Below are 17,123 nucleotides of genomic sequence, written 5' to 3'. Positions count from 1 at the left end.
CACAACAATCATGCAGGAATAAAATGGGAATTATACAAAGCTTTACAGGCATTGCCAGTCACACTTTAGGAATAACTGAGCTTCACATCTTCTCAAAATCACTCTAAATGTGAGGTAATATTTTTTTTAAATCATCTACAAACAACAGTCCATGTGTTGATTTAACGCTGAAGATGGTGACAGAAAAAAAAAAATAAAAAAATAGAGAAAAAGTAATTATTAATATCTGGGCCTCGTGTATGTTTTCATTTAACAAAAAATGATGGGAATATTTATAAATTATCCATTTTATTTAAGGTAATGGATCTTCTATAATCCTCCATTTGTCCCCCATCCAGCTGTCCTCCGCGGGTCAGGGTCCAAATATCAGTGCCTTTCATCAACTAAACAGAATCCAGAAGAGAAATTATTTGGAGCTTTGTAGCAACATATAAACCATGGTCGTACACGAAACAAAGTATTTTATAGATTACAAACTCAAAGCTTCATAGGTCACACCTAACAATGGTAAATAACATCAGTCGCTGCTCTGTCATTGTCTCTAGGGTGAAGTCAGTGAGATAATTTGACACACAATCATTGTGATGTGGGAAGGTTGTGCTACTTAAAAGGTTAGTGAAATCTTAACCATGTCAAACACTTGGTCAGCCATCACCAACTTTAGTCTAAGTTAAAATTGCTGAATAGAATGAAACCATCATGTTGATGTTACGACCATGCTCTTCCTGCTGTGACATGTTGAATGCCTGCTGGAAATATCGTCCATCTAGCAAATTGTGCATCACGTCAGCATGTTCGACCCATTTGGCTGCACTTTATTGTGTGAACCTAAAACCTAAAAAATAAAACTGCACTCACAATTTAAGCCATGTCAGCTATATTCAACTAAAGCAGAGTGGCAAACATTTTATCCATGAAGAGAGATGGTTTTCTATACGTTGATGTCAGAAAGGAATTACATTTGTATCATCATCAGTTTATAAAGCATTCATGAAACTGGCATTGTAATAACTTGAACCATGTAACATACAATTGAATGTTTAGAGCTTCAGATGCAACAATTATTTAAAGGTTATTAATCTTAACAATCATACTATCTTTCATGGGATAATGGTCTCCAAGTGCTCTCTCATTTAAATTCTATACAGCAGTTTCAATTGTAAAGTAATTTTGTCAGTTGTTGGAATATCTTTAAAATCAAATAGCATAAACACCGACAGTTAGATAGTAACATGTTCTTTGGTAGGAGGATGAAATGATGTTTGTGTGAGACATTTCAGTAACCTCTGTTAACACTACGCACATCAACCAAACAAGTGATAAAATTCCTTGTACACCAGTATCAAAATACAACAATAATAATAAAAAGTGATAGTATCAAAGTTTCCACCGTACAATACATACAACAGGTTATTGCACCAAATTCAACCATTTAAAATTTTGTTGTGAGAGAGTCATCCAGTAAAGCTGAACTATGTTGTCACTCTCAGAGTCTGCAATTTCCTAAATAGCAACAATATAAAAACAGGGCAAGATGTGAAATGACATTTTTGCACAACAATGTATTTGCCAAATAATGCACACTTAAGTACAATGGAGGGGCAAGTTGTTACTCTGGAGAGAAACCATATTTGATGCATTAAGTATGCTGTGAAAGAAAATTGTTGTTTACAACCAATTAAACAATTGTGTCTCCTCTTTCAAGAGTTTTAAAATGAATTATTTCATGGTACATCAACCTTTTGCAAAAATACAGACTTCCACAACTGTCATATTCAAGTGCTCTGCAGAGCTGTGATAATGTACCTAATACAAACAGAATAAATAGTATGGAACAGGAGAAAAAATTTGATTGTGATCTTGGGATTTTTTTTTTTTTTTTCAAACTGAAAGATGCCATTATTTTTTACGACTGACTGTGCGAAGTAAGAACCGACATTTTGAAATGGAAACATTATTGTCAAAATCCTAAAACTTTGTTATATTTGATCATTGTAAACAAATGAGACCGTGACTGAGATGATCTACGGGCTCACACTCGTGATTATGAATGTTCTGGAGGAAGATAAATATTGACTGAGCGCAACATGTTGGGAATTCTCCTTCTGTTAACATCAAATTGTTTGCCCTGCTCTTCATATCTCCAACAGATTATGCTCCCTCCTCTGGAGGAATGACGCCCTCTGCCTGCAGATTTCACACTAAATTCAACATGGCAGTTCACTATGTGAAAGCAGAATTGAATCCAACAGCGGCAGACAGCCATCTCAGTGACGGTCTTACTTGTTCAAAGTAACTTCCTTCCATTAAATTGCATGCCAAATAATATTGTGGATTTATGAAAAGGATAACAATAACATTTTTGAGGTTTTAGTTTGCGTAAATGGCTGTCATACATATCACACAAAATAAAGGATAATGATTTTTTTTTTTTTTTTTTTTTTTTTTTTACAAAAAAAATTTACAATATTAAATTTTACAACTACAATGCAACTGCCACATCAATCGCAGTCAGTGGATTCAGCGACACATTCATGTCAACAAATCTGATATTTCGAATATCAGTTTGCTAATTTTCTTGGGACAAATGCAACATTAAAGGAAAACCTACATTTATTTGTTCTTAATTTAGTGTTTTAGCAAGTTTTCCTTACTATGTTTAGACTTAACAATGCAACCAGTGATATTCATGTAGAACACAAGACATACAGATACTGAATACTTCTTTGGGTGAAGGACTTGACCTCTGATCTGACCCAGCACTACCAAGGGTCACTGGTGAATAAAGCAATGTAGCGTGTGTCATTTTAAGTATTAAAAGGTACAAAACTGGCATGATTAGACCAGGTCATGCTGTTTGAGCTGTGACATTACAGGGAAAAAAAAAAAAATCACAAAATTGAATCAGATTTGATTTAAAAAAAAAAAAAACAAAAAAACAAAACACACACACACAAAAAAAAAATCTTAGAGATATTGCCAAGAGTAATTTTAGGACATGATCAAGACTGGATGTCCAACTTCAATGATTTAATCACTGAATTGAATGTTTTAGCTGAAGTTTTGGTTTTGAGACTAAAATGAAACATTTCTGAGAAATTTGGGAAATACATGAACCTGAAAAAGTTATAAAAGGTGTAATTTTGGTATGTTTAGCAGCACCCAGCCTGTGACAAGCTGACAAACTGAAACCAGATAAACCATTTCTATCAGGAATACACCCACATAGCGACAAAGCAAGTTGGGGTGCTGCACTGTCTTGTGGCCAAGATGAACAACTTTAAATTTTACATTTATAAAAGACTGATCACGAACCAAGCAGAACATAAAAACACTTTATGCACAAGTTTAGCCATAGACAACTTTTCCATAGCGACTACAAAGCAAAGGAGGCCACTGCAGTCCATATTTACTAATCTTAAGTAGGTTGTCAGAAAGTGAACTTGTTTCAAAGGGTTATGTCTTTTTAGTCTTAATATTTATAGGTTAGAAAAAGAAACTTGGATCTCTCCCAAAAATGTGTATTTTGACACTCTTGATTTGACAATTCTTGCATGCAAATAAAATGTGGTAATTTTGTGGTGTGACCTTTAGAGTGTGAACAGTAAGAGTCATGTTTTTTAATGCTTTCGTCTGAAGCTGAGTGGAAAAGGTTGCATTAACTGAGCTTTAGGTTCTGTGTGCCTGCGGGACTATCTGTACATCATGTATTATCTGTGAAGTGTCATTGAGCAAGCCATTTAACTCCCAACTGTATCTGCACAAAAGATGCTGAAACTACACATTTGAATGCGGTGATCTGTCTCCCATCTAACAAATGTGACCTACACAAGATGCAACAAAATTAAATTCTACATTTCCAGCAGATCTTCCTGCTGCAAACACAGAACTGTTGCTTGTCTCTCTCTTTCCTCACATTCTTGTTTTGCATTATTTGTTTGTTTTTTGTTTTTTTTTTTTTGTTTAAAGAGCAAAATTGATATTCAAAATTGTAGTGTGGTGAAATACATTAAAGTTCGTGCTGTGCAGCATCCTTCGCAGCTTCACAGCTGTGGTCTCCTGCGTTTATGACAATTAGATATTTTAATTTGAAGGTTTCAGTCATTTGTTGATGCTAACTGCCCTATATAGCATGAACGACCATAACAAGTGTTAGTAAGATAAAAGCACCTTGCTCAATGAACTTCACGTGTTACTTTTTTACAAGAAAAAAGATACAGCAATGAGTGGTGCAGCCTTTCACAGGCTATAGATCTCTAGCAGTAGCACTGAAAAACTAACAGTATTATCATCAGAAGGCAGGCACACAGATGACACCAAGACGAATCGTTGAAATTCAGGAGAGAATACAGTCACCCTCAGCATCTAAAACTTGTGCACGTGCGTCTCTTATTCCACTGATGGACGGTGAGTAGAAACGGGGTGGGACTTTTACTCGTTGGCCGTCTTCTCTTTGCAGGAAGGTTCACAGAGGATTTCTTTGTGTGGTAGCGGATAGGGGAAAGCCGCTCCACTGCAGGTGCTACCATAAGCCAGTTTGTTGAGGCGAGAGAGGCCTTTGATGCTGCCAGGAGGTCGTCCGGGGCTGACCTTGTACCCCGCTGCCCTGGTTGTACCCAGCGGTCTTCCGGGGCTCGTCTTGAATCCAGCAGCTCTGGTGGTGCCGAGGGGTCTCCCTGTACTGGTTCTGTATCCGGCTAGCTTGGTGGTTCCCAAAGGCCTTCCACGTCTGCCGGTCTTCCCAACGGCCTTGTTCTTCTTCTTAGGGTCATCTGGCGCTTGATCAGTGTTTTTAATGCCTGGTATTTTCCCAGAGGAGCGGGGGTCGCCCCCAAGCACTTCCTGTATCTGGCACACCATGGGCTTGCGGCTCTGGGTGGGTAAGGCCATCGGAGTGAGTGTCATCTGAAGGGACGGCGGAGGGGGAGGAGGGTAGAACTTGTTGGGCTGGGAGGTGCACAGGTCGAAGTGGGAGGTGGGGTGGTGGCCGTCCTCTGCTAAGCATGACGGCCTGCTGTTCATGCAGAAGTCACTGCTGGTCACTTGGCGCATCATCGTCTGCTGGGAGTTGGAAATTAGTTTTGTGTTAATATCACAAAAAGGTTAAAGGAGCCAGTGCTATTAAATTAATTTTGTGCAATGCTTTGTAAAAACCTAATGAAACTGATGGCAGCTTTCAGACAAATGGCAAAAGCCTCAAATTTATGATAAAATTTGAAAAATAGAAGTATTTTGTCCTGAGGAGACAGATTCTGGGCTGTATAAGCATTGCTCACGTATTTAAATAAGTTTCAGCCTCAACTTTCCAGTTTCGACATCCTTGCAGAAAAACAGACTTGGTCTGGGCTCAGACTACATGGAGACCAGTCGTGGGAGGTTCAGTTGTGCTGCTGAGGAAAGGTGAACCAGATCTGGATCTTTTAACTTAACTAACTCAGGTTGTGTGTCGATCTGTTTGAGTCAATTGAAATTTCCATATTCTGTGAAGGTTTTGGTTAATTATCCTGAGTCTGAGTATGTTTTCAGGTGAATGACAGCTCGAGGTTATTGCACAGCTTGTTCCATGTTTGGCGGGGGTTTCTATTTAGCTGTGTTCATGTTTTGAAGTTTGTTTGAATTACTCTGTATATCATTATGTGCATGTCCATATTTTTGGAATCATCTGCCGGCGTAAAGCACATCGAGTTTACTTCTGAAGAAATATTTTGTATAAATAACACTGAATCCAAGCTGGACGCTACTGACTTTTTTTCAAGCCAAACTCATCAATCATGCCAGTTTTCATTTGTTTATTTCAGATTTGTATAAACCCCCCCCAGGGCGAATATAAATGTTGAATGGACAGAGGAGCAGTAAATGTAAATGTGTTGCGGTCCAGGGATGTATCAAGCAGTCTGCTGGATAGCTGGAGCATTTCCCACAACCTTATTAACTTAAAGCTGACAAAGCATTTGTAAATAATAACCAATAAAGCCACCAATCACGCTGAATAGCCCTTTGACAAATGCCTTCTGATCGGGCAGTGCTGCATTTGCTGCCTCTGCTGACATGAGGCTATGAATAGTTTAAAAACAGCAGCTGATCAGATCTCTTGTCTCATCTGTGCACGGAGGTGTGGACTTTACTATCACAAACACTGCACGGTCTGTAGTAATAGTCATTCACAAAAACATATGCACAGGGAAATCCGCATCTCCGGGTCTAGACGACAAAACCCTTCCGCTCTGCGTGTCACAGCGTTACAGAGCCAGCCTGTTTTTTTTTTTTTTTTTTTTTTTTTTTTTTTTGGCCTGAATACTGAATATCGGGTTTATAGGGGACAGGGCTGAAAACCCGGACCAAGAGGCGGACAAGTGCGCCCCGTTCCCGGCCCGAGTGTTTACACGTAAACCCCATAAACAAGCCCAAAAGCCCCGTCCTGCCTCCGGCGTTAGAGCTCTAAGGTTACTGTACCTCGATTGTTCGCAGATCCCGGAGCAGAAAGGGTTAAGGAGAAAAATGATCTTTCATCTCTCAAAACGCGAGTCCGTCCATTTTCCCCCAAATGTTTTCTCAGCGCAGGACAAAGGACAAAGCTACCGCGATCGGCGCATCGGGCTGTGTCGGTGTGAGCGGTGGAGAGGCGCCGGATGGGCCGGAGAGACGCGCTTTCGTTTTTGGCTTGTTTGTTTGTTTGTTTGTTTTATTTCCCAGCTCCAGAGGTTTGGTTAAGAAACGCAGCCATTTTCCATTAAAAATTAATAAGACGGGGAGTGCAGTCTGCGCGTGCGCAGACTGCTTCCTCCTTCCCCATGCTGAAGCAGTTTGATATCCAGACGCCGTTTTCACTTAAAAAAAAAAAAACTGCTCATTTGCATCCAACACACAACTGTTCGGCAAATCCCGATTTATTTATTAAATTGTTTTTATATTTTTTGGGGGGGATTTTCATTTTGGTATCTGATAATCCAACTGCACTGCTTAACAAACAGCGCCTCCCACTACTGATAAATAATAAAACAAACCGAAGGCTATTTAAAAATTTACAGCGTCAGTAAGAGTGCTCAGTTGGTCTACTAGATTTGTTCAAGCAAACATCTGGACACATCATGTTCAATTCCTTTGATTTATTTTTTGAGGTAACGTAAAAACACTGTCCAAACGAGGATTTTTCATGAAGACACTGGTTGGTATGCTGAATTTACATACAACAGGTTGTAAATCAGAAAATAACATAAAGGAAAGTATCTTTTATCGAAAAAGTTGTTTTTAATTTTATTGTAGAATTGTGATGGTTTGATAGCAATGAAGATGAAAACAGCATCTCATTTTGGTATTATTGATTTGTTGGTATAAAAATCACGTGAAACAGGGAAAAAAACATATAGCATGAATTCACTAAACTTAACATTATTAAAAATATAGACTAAAATATTCTTCAACCAATTTGATGAAACAGTGGAGATGACAGAAGACCAAGAAATGGAAACTCCTCCAACAAGCCTCGGTTTCTCCTCTACAACACTTTGTACCGACCTTTGCTCGTTGGCTGGTAAGAATTTTGCTATAGAGAGAAAAAGAAGAAAAAGAAATCTAAATGAGCAAGATATTTTATTGATACATGCTGAATATAATCCTGCCCACTTGGATGTTTTCTGCTCTAAAATCCAGCCCAGTAAAATTTGGGACAGACCCAGTTATTGGTTTTAAGATACTTACTAATCTGATGAGTTCTTCCTTGATTAACCTTGTTATCTCTGTTTTGGCTTTCTGCACAGCCAGTTCATTAGCACCTGGAAAATAAAGCACATTAATATACAGTATGTTCAGTTGAATTAAATGTGAGGGACAAAAAAAAGTGGGAGGAGTACTGTGTAATGTATATTAGCTGAGATATTGTCTCCTCATACATACTCTCAATAGCCAGGTAGATCTTGCGTTCTCCCTCCTTAGGCTCTTTGCCTGGAGGGAAATAAGTTCCTCTGATGGTAATAGCAGCTTCAGAGTATTCACCAATCCTCTGCAGAGCTTCTTTAGATGTTACCTTCCACCTGGCCGTCTGAAGAAGAGAATTTTATAATACATGTTTCTAATATACCATCAATACAAAACAGTAACATGAAATTAATATGAAAATATTTTGAATTTTTAGATCCTTGATTCTTAATAATCAGCACAGATTTTCCACCATGTGTTGCTGACCTGTGGGAAGTCGTTGATCTCCAGCTCCTCTTCGTATCTCTTAACAGTCTCTGCTTGTTCTGCTGCCTGCCGCTCCTCCTCTAGCTTCTCTACAGGAGTGTAGTTCAGCTTGGCATTGATCTTCTCCGCCAGCTGCTCTGCAATGGTCTTGGCTGACACGGAGGGAGTCATGATGGTGCCACCCCGCAGAATGGCGTTTGTGGCCTGCTGCATCACGTCCTGTACAAGAAGAGAAGAGTTTGGCATTGACACAACATCCATCATATCTACTGCTTGAGTGTACAGAGCAGCAGAGCAGTTGGAGCCAATTCCAGCTGACATTGGCGGAGGGCGGAGTTCACCCTGGGATGGCTGCTAGTCTGTGGCAGGGCCAAGGAGAGAAATATGAAGGCAACCTTTAACTGTCCCATTCAGTCCTATAATCAATTCGGAGTCACCAATTAACCTAATGTGCCTTTGGTCTGTCAGTCTGTTGTTTTATAGTGCTGTACACTGATTTAAATTAATACGAATTAAATTATTTCACACACACCAAAAAAAAAAAAATAATAATAATTCAGATTTTAGTCTTAAAAGTGAATGGCAAAGTAAATTTATACGATGATGTAAATAAAAAACATTTTGAACAGATTCATCTAAATTGTTTCACAGTTGGTTTGTCCCACAGTGGATTCAGACACTACTGCTTGTACATTACATCTGTTTGACATACCTGAGCCTCGGCGCCCAGGTTCTTCTGCGCGTTGATCTTGAGGGCCAGCCTCTTGGCCATCTCCAGTTTCTGGATGTTTCCAGCAGATGTGGGTCCAAGGCCTGGTATCCCACTAGAGGTCGCTGCTGCGGTGGCAACTGCCCCTGCAGGACCTGCGGCTGCACCGGGAGCAGACAGATCCTTCACCCTCTTCTTGGAGTTGAACATGCTCTCAATCTGCTCCTCAATCTAAATAGGCAGGAAAAGCAGGGGAGATGATTGACACAGGTTGGTTTGATGTTAAAATAGTAGTCATTACAACAAATTAAACTGGGAAGAAAGAAAACTTAAAGTACCAAAACGAAATTTAAAGTTTACTTACATCTAGGGCTCCGTCCTCATCATCAGAATCCTGCAGTCCAAGAGCAGCTTTCTGTAGCTTCTTCCTCTCATTGGCCAGGGCATGTTCTGTCTCATCAAACTTGAAGCCTTTTCCTGAGAAGCCACTGCTGCTCTTAATGATCTTACCCTCCTATGTAGATGACAGAAAAACAAAGAAACAAAACTTCTTTCACCTGCCACGACATTAAGCTGAGTGTAGCTTTGAGACAGACACACACACACACTTGTCTGATTCCGTTTCTCACTCGTCTTACCGCTTTCTGTTGGTCTTTGAAGGAGGCCCAAAGCTGCTCCAGCTCTGGTGGGACTGGAGAACCTGACAGCTCTAAAGCTTTGATGATATCACCAGCATATCGAACCTGATCCTCAGTGATGAAGGTGTAGGCGTACCCCTGGAGAATGGACAAATTGTAGAGAGAAGACCAGCTTTCAATTTTATGTATTTATTTATTTAACCTTAAAATAACAGTAAGAGACTCATATTGATGAAAAATCCATGAATTCAACGAAAGCTCTTTTGGTAACCACTCTTTTCCACTACAGATGGGTTATGCACAAGGTCAATAGGGCACAGTGGACAATCTGACAGGAAGGGTATGACGCTTTATGCCATTGATGTCTGTTTTAGTTTTGATTAGGTGGCAATTCAGGTTATTCTGAATCCACAAAAGACGTGACAACTGTTTAACTTGTCAACACCTGGAAACAGGTTTTGATGTGGAAAACTGACATGCCCTTTTAGCAACTGACCTTGTTGCCAGCTCGCCCTGTGCGTCCAGCCCTATGGACGTAATCCTCATAATGGTTGGGACAGCTGTAGTTGACCACCAGGATCAACTGCTTGACATCCAGACCTCTGGCTGCCACAGAGGTGGCCACCATCAGACGACAAGCTCCATTCTTGAAGTCATTGATGATGCTGTCTCTGTCATACTGGTCAATTCCTAAGAGGAATACAGAGGGGGGAGGGTATATGACAGATCACAATATAAGACCTACCCATGGCAGAAAGCAACCTGCAGATGAGCTTCAAAATAAGGCTTTCACCTTTATCTATCTGCACACTTATATAAGGTAGAACTCAGAGCCACCAAAGGTTGGATAAGGTGCCTTTATGAGGCAGAATTCGCATCGTGACACCAAAGCTCCAAAAAGAAAAGGTGTCCTTAACAGAACTGTAGGATCAGTGTTAAACATATTTGTGTCACAGAGCTGTAATTAGTGCCTTACCTCCATGCAGCGACATGCATGGGTACGAGGCTTTCATCAGGTCTTTCAGCAGTCCATCTGCATGCTCCTGTTTGTCCACGAAGATGATGACCGAACCCTTCTCCTGGTAGTGACCCAGAATCTCCAGCAGCTTCAGGAATTTTTTATCCTCATCAATCACCAGCTGCACAAACAAATCAAAAAAAAAGCTGACACTCGAACAAACCAAATGCTTTTACATAAAACCCGTTCCAATAATAATAAAAAAAAGATATAACATAGGTGACTCACCACGTGTTGTTCCACATCAGAGCAGACAACACTGCGGCCTCCCACTTGGACCTCAATAGGTTTAGACAGGATCCTACGAGCCAGCGCCTCCATGGCTCTGGGAAAGGTGGCCGAAAACATGACAGTCTGACGGTCTGGGCGCACGTTGTCCACGATACGCATGACCTGTTAGAGGAAAAGCATGAAACATGAAGGTTATTTATGTTTTAGCTGCTATTTTAGCTGCTATTTTCTAATAAAAAAAACAAACTGTATTTTATGCCCAAGAATTATTTCTTTCTCGGTTTTAAATTTCTTGATTCCAATATTTGTGCAATAAGATACCAATTAGATACCAATTTAACACATTTGGCACTGCTTTCAGCTAATTCCAGCATAAAAAAAAAACAATGAGAAAGCTTCAAGTAAAAATATAGGCGGCATCTACCTGTGGTTCGAACCCCATGTCAAACATCCTGTCTGCTTCATCCAACACCACATATGTAACTCTGCGCAAGTTGGTTACTCTACCTACACACCCAAGGAGACCAGCAGAAAAAGCATTCAACAGTCAGTCCTCATTCACACCCTGCACTTTTCAAAACACATCTAACAAACACAGCAAACCTTTACAACTACTTGACAACAATTTATAGCATCCTCAGTGGTCTACCAGCCAGGATTTTATTTAATTTCCATTTGAAAATATTTATTCTTTTTTGCGCATCTCTTGTCTTGCGTACCATCTCAGGGGCATGAGGGACCTGTAAAAGTCAGAAAACAGCCGCAAGATACAATACAAGAGATGGAGCCTTTTCACCTACAAGGGAAACATATTACAGATTACCTCGCATGTGTGGAAACCATAAAAATCCCCTTCCATCATAATAACAGCTCAAAATGTATTTACATAATGCAACATTAAGGTAAAATGTAAAAAAAAAAAACAAAAAAAAAAAAACAAACAAACTGCATTTTTCACATTTATGTAAATGTTCAGTGCTGCACAGGGCTCTACAATGTCAGTCATTCTCACATCAACTCCAAATAAAAAACATTTAAAAGAGACAGCTGAGGTCTTATGGATCTGTAAAAATCTTTTTCTGTGCTCTGAATATCAAGTTGTACGCGTTTCTTTCAGCTTGTCAAAAAAGTCTGAATTTACTCATGAGTAAATGTCCTAAAAATAACCCCACCATAGAACCCTGGCGGAGCATTCAGAGTACTCTCATTCAATACAATACATTCTGACCAACTTATATTCATATTACTAGGCAGTTACCAAACATAATGATGAGTCTCTGGCTTGGAGACTGAGGAACCATAGAGGCAGCACCATATCCACCTACCTGTACATACAGTGTAGCCCTGATGTTCAAGACACACACCACTGTCTCGTAGATATGACTGATCCCAAAGGTGGTCAAATAATGTCAACAGTTTAGTAAGTGGGACTGACTTTAATCATATCGTACTGCATCACATTGTAACAGTTATTCCATGCAAGGTAATTAACAAAAAGTGCGCAAGTCATCAAAAATGCTTGTTGGTGTTTACATCTCATGGTGTGTGAACTCACCGCTGTTGGCACCCAACATGTCAATCATTCTCCCTGGTGTGCACACAATGATCTCAGCTCCTCTCTTCAGCTCAGCAATCTGAAACCCAACAACAATTTACAACTTTAATGTGATGTTCACGTGGAATTTTGATTCATGAACCAGAAGTGCTGTTCTGAATGTTTGTATAAAACGAGTAGTGCGTGTGCTGCCGGCTTTGAACGTTGCTTCATCGGACTGTGGGTCCAATACTATGCAGAAAGTGAAAATAGTACACTGAGTAACACCCAGAATAAGTAGCAGGTTACTGATAACCTGGTTTTAAATGTTCTCACAAATTACATACTGTAACAAAGCTGCATACTCTTTGTGGCCTTTTTGTTAAGTACACAATCTATAATGATCCAATGCAACATCACAACAATGAGGTTTACTTTATTATTCTTGCTCAGTATTGTCACTGTCATGGAGGTATTTTATCACTGAGACTAAACATAAAGCTTCTCATATTCAACACCAATCACCAAGAGTACACATCAGGCAATCCAGAAAAACCAGACTGACTATGATTGTATGAATGAACATCATATCTTTCTGACATACATTAAAGTACAAAAGGTGCTCTGTATATTCCCTGGGGCTAATGATTGGCCACATAAAACTTGTAGTGAATTACAAAGCTGTATAATGACAGGAGAGAAAGAGAAGATAGCCTGAGGTACAATAATTAGTCTCCAGTACAGATAATGAGAATATGTATATTTGAAAAAAAAAAAATAATAATAAAAAATAGTAGCAGCTCATTTATCAATTGTCCTGCTGTTACCATGATAATACCCTGTGGATAATTACTCAACAATGACCTCTATCTCGCTGCTAGATTAGAAAGTATCTGATTGGAACGCATTTAAAGAGCTTTTGAAATAGAATGCCCATTAGTATGTGTGTTTACCTGTTCGCTGATACCTGTACCTCCATAAACACACACCACCCTGAGCCCCAGTGGTTTAGAGAACTTCTTACACTCCTTGGTGATCTGCAGAGCCAACTCTCTGGTTGGAGTCATGATTACAGCTGTGGGAGGAGGAATAAAGGATGAGAGTTAAGAGTTTTTAATATTGTATGAATTAAATTTTTTATGTTTATGCCATGTAAGCTCTTGCTATCTGTCTCAACCCACTTTTCAGTTATTGCCATTGGAACATGAATAGATATAGGAAAGATTTTTTGAAATGGTGGATTGACACAATGGGTAATGGAAGCATAATTTGATCTGCTCCTTACAGATGGGCCCCTCAGATTCCTCCAAGGGCCTCTGGTCCATAATGTGTCGAAACATGGGCAACAGGAAGGCTATGGTTTTCCCACTGCCGGTCTTAGCAATGCCAATGAGATCTCGGCCCGACATGATGGCAGGGATGGCCTGGGCCTGGATGGGGGTGGGCTTCTCATAGCTGTGCCTGGGTACATTGGAGAGTAAAAAAAAAAAAAAAAACAACATAAATGATTAGTCTGGGGACAAAGAATGCATGACGTACAATGGGAATATGGTATTATTCATATAATTGCATGAATTTAAGTCATATATATATATATATATATATAAATAAATAATACTCACTTCTTCAAAGCGTTGAGGATCTTCATGGACACCCCACATTGTACCCAGGTCTTTATGGGTTTGGGACAGCCCTTCCCTTTAACAATAATGCCTTCCAAGTCCAGTCTGAGTATGTTCACCTCTGCATAGATAAAAACAAACAGATGTTAGATAGGATGTGAAGAATTACAATCAAGTCAAACACTGAAAACAACCGCAATAACACATTTACGTGCTCAAAAGCATTCCATGTCATATGTAAACAAACTCCCTTGTGTTAAATAAATAATTGTGTTTTATGAGGTCACTGCAACATTTGAACTTTGCAAATCAAAATATAAATCAGTTCATCCTCAAGTTCTGATAAATGTTTGTGCCTACTTGGAAGAAGTTCTGTACAGGGATTGAAGATGAACAAAACATTATGTCTCCAGCCGCCGCATGCAGAAGTTAAAATCTCTGTTCTGGGAGAAGACCTAATCAATACTGAAATCACCATCTTCTCACCTTCTGTAGTCATCTTGGCCAGTTCGGGCACCTCAACATAGAAGTTCTTGCGGTATGGCTCATATTGGATCTTCCCATGGTCAACTGGTTCGAGGATTTTCCTCTGCTTCGTCTGAAAGCCTGTGAGAGCTGTCTGCAGATCCACCTCCTCCTCCTCTGAAGAGTACTACAAAATAATTCCATTAAAACATGAGGAGAATGTCAAGCCTGATTTATGTGAATTCTTACGAGTAATTAGAATCTGTATTTATCACTTATACACCAGTAAACTTTAAATATTTATTCTCTGGAACACTGGAACTAAAACTCTTCCAAGATCGGAAAAACCCATCAGTAAAGCAGAAAAGCACATTTAATGACCCGATTTATTAAAACAAGAAAACATTTACCTCCATGGCATCCTGGTCATTCTCCATCAGCTCACCCTTTTTCTTGTGAATATGAGGTCCTTTTTTGGTTTTAACAACTGTCACCACTTTGGTTACTGTCATTGCTCCTTTCTGCCAGGAATAAAAAAAATTTGGAAAATAAGCATACAGATTAAATGACAGAACAGATCTTAAAGAAAACCATAACAATCACAGTTTGTTCCACTGTTAGCTGTTGACATACAACACATCATACTCACTTTATCGTTTCCTTTCATTCCTCCCATGTTGAACTTCTTCACCTCCTGCTTCACCTCCTCCATGTAGGCGTCCAAAGGATCCACATCATCTTCCTCAGTCTGCTGCTCCATGGGAGTCTCCTTCTCCTTCTCTCCCTCCTCCTTTTTCTCCTCCTTTATCTCTTTGTCTTTCCTCTCCCCCTTCCCTTCTCCATCTTCATCATCATCTCCTTCCATCAGTGCCATGCCATCCTCATCATCATCTGAAGAGTTAATAAAAATATGAATAATCAGACATATGATCTGTGTGGTAAAATTATTTTTTGTAATCATCATAACCTGGGCAGGTTTAAATAAAAGTATTGCAAGTTATTTTTCCACAGTGCTTCCTCACCATCGTCATCCTCTAGACTCCACTTCTTTCCCTGCTTCATCTCCTCCAGCTCTTTCTTGATCTCTCCAATGTTTTCAATGGCCTTCTTCCTCTGCTCTTCCCTCCACTTCTCCACTCGCTCCTTCCTCTTCCTCATCTCCTCCTCCAGCTTGTTCTGATCAAAGTCTTGCTGCAAGGACGCAAAAGAAAGGTCAGGTATATTCTTTTTCTCCTACATATTAACCATTTTTTGGCCAGCCACTACTGAATCTCTGGGTACTTACATCCTCAACCTTCTCATCCTCTTTCTCCTCTTTGACCTTTTTCTTGTCAGATAAAGGATCAATGTTGTCTTTCTCCTTGCTCCTAGACCTGTGTGAAAGAAAACAAAAATGACATCACCAGAAACAGCATTTAAAAGCCAAAATCATCCGATTACACAGGCCAGGAAAATAACTATGTAAAAGTAAAATATTTCACTCCACTTTGGGAATGTATGAAGACTCCTAACCAATCAAAATCATTTCCCAACATATTTCCTAAGACTGTTTCTACCTAATGACAGCGGGAAACTTGTGGATGTGCTACCTATATTTTCTGCATTTAATTTAACAAACCTATAATTCAATCAAAATTTACCAAAGTGGTGTATTGATAAAAGAATCTCACAAGCTTAGTCTTTGGGTTTTGGCTACCACTGCTGGGAATTTTATTTAAAGTCTCACTTTTCATCTGTTCGCCTGCTTTTGCTGGGGCTGGCAGACCGAGACCGCCGAGCTCTGCTGCGGCTGCCAGACCTCCTTCTGTCTCTGCTTCTGGATCTCCTCCTGTCTCTGCTCCTGGATCGTCTGGAGAGCAAAGGCACACATGACATATGCAATAATATTTCAGACCCCTGTAAAATACAGAAATACTGGCCTGGTCCACTTTACAGCCTGTGTGTTGTTATTTTATTTCAGAGCTTCAACAAGGCCTTATGGTTCAAAACAGTGAAACACTTTATCAATAATGTGTCCGTTGTAAACATTACACAACCAGGAGAGCTAAATTGGACTAAATCTCATTTAGCTATAAGCAAAACGTAAACGACAGCAGTGCTTCATACAATATCTTTAAGACCAACCTGGCTCGTTTTCTGTCTCTGGACCGGGACCTGCGGCGGTCCCGGCTGCGGGATCTCTCCCTCCTGCTGCGGTCTCGGTCCCGGTCGTCTTTCTTCGAGCGTTTGTCCGGGGAGCGACTCTTAGACCGGCTCCCTGACCGACCCCGGGAAGCCGAGCGCTTCCTGTAGTGTCTGGGGGCCAAAGAGCAGACCGGCTGGGTTAGCTGTTCGCAGGTTGACAGTAAAGTTGGCGGAGAAAAACTTTTAGAGTGCCATTTTCCAGCTGAATGAGGTGAACTCACGGATCTGACTCCCGGACGTCTCGGCTAACACGCTAACGTTAGCCGCTAAACGCAGACAGCTAGAGTTTAGCAGCAGCAGCAGAAACACAGACCTGATAAATATAAACCTACCTGGACTCTCGGCCCATCGCTGCTCCTCCTAGTTGATCACGCTAACAGTGAATTGTGTCTCCGGTGGGTAACGACGAGCTGGAAGTTGTTTGTGTCTTTGAACCTGCACGTAAAAAACACGCGACCGTTGAATTCATGAAGGTGTAGCGTCAGAAGCCTACAGCGCCACCTGGCGATGGGAGGTCAAAGGTCAGCCCGGTCTGTCACAG

The 17,123-nt window shown here is 40.2% G+C and overlaps 2 protein-coding genes across 5 annotated transcripts; both read right to left on the bottom strand.

The window, feature by feature from the left end:
• Nucleotides 1-1,840: 1,840 nt before the first annotated feature.
• On the bottom strand, nt 1,841-6,775 carry c14h5orf24 (chromosome 14 C5orf24 homolog). 2 transcript variants are annotated; one of them, XM_029518885.1, is made up of 2 exons: nt 6,454-6,775; nt 1,841-5,061 (listed from the first exon to the last, which is right to left on the bottom strand). In XM_029518885.1, exon 2 carries the CDS (start codon nt 5,053-5,055, stop codon nt 4,432-4,434), a length of 624 nt encoding a protein of 207 aa, XP_029374745.1. In that variant the 5' UTR covers nt 5,056-5,061; nt 6,454-6,775; the 3' UTR covers nt 1,841-4,431. The 2 variants fall into 2 exon arrangements, with proteins under 2 accessions (XP_029374745.1, XP_029374743.1); XM_029518883.1 differs by having other exon boundaries at nt 1,841-5,058.
• A 322-nt stretch (nt 6,776-7,097) lies between these two features.
• Nucleotides 7,098-17,047, bottom strand: ddx46 (DEAD (Asp-Glu-Ala-Asp) box polypeptide 46). 3 transcript variants are annotated; one of them, XM_029518888.1, is made up of 23 exons: nt 16,915-17,047; nt 16,523-16,693; nt 16,125-16,247; nt 15,684-15,771; nt 15,421-15,589; nt 15,048-15,289; nt 14,809-14,919; nt 14,420-14,585; nt 13,934-14,054; nt 13,597-13,772; nt 13,265-13,386; nt 12,333-12,411; nt 11,202-11,284; nt 10,775-10,939; nt 10,505-10,667; nt 10,025-10,218; nt 9,529-9,666; nt 9,255-9,404; nt 8,894-9,121; nt 8,182-8,400; nt 7,894-8,038; nt 7,699-7,772; nt 7,098-7,543 (listed from the first exon to the last, which is right to left on the bottom strand). In XM_029518888.1, the coding sequence occupies exons 1-23, from the start codon at nt 16,929-16,931 to the stop codon at nt 7,496-7,498; spliced, it is 3,192 nt and encodes a 1,063-aa protein (XP_029374748.1). In that variant the 5' UTR covers nt 16,932-17,047; the 3' UTR covers nt 7,098-7,495. The 3 variants fall into 3 exon arrangements, with proteins under 3 accessions (XP_029374748.1, XP_029374750.1, XP_029374749.1); XM_029518890.1 differs by having other exon boundaries at nt 8,879-9,121; nt 15,048-15,197; nt 15,413-15,585; ... (1 more) ...; nt 16,505-16,693; nt 16,915-16,931; XM_029518889.1 differs by having other exon boundaries at nt 15,048-15,197; nt 15,413-15,585; nt 15,680-15,771; nt 16,505-16,693; nt 16,915-16,931.
• Nucleotides 17,048-17,123: the final 76 nt, after the last annotated feature.

Source organism: Echeneis naucrates, chromosome 14, assembly GCF_900963305.1.
Source record: "Echeneis naucrates chromosome 14, fEcheNa1.1, whole genome shotgun sequence".
Taxonomy (NCBI): Eukaryota; Metazoa; Chordata; class Actinopteri; order Carangiformes; family Echeneidae; genus Echeneis; species Echeneis naucrates.
The sequence above is the reverse complement of the archived record's forward strand: the minus strand, read 5'-3'. Positions and strand labels throughout refer to the sequence as shown.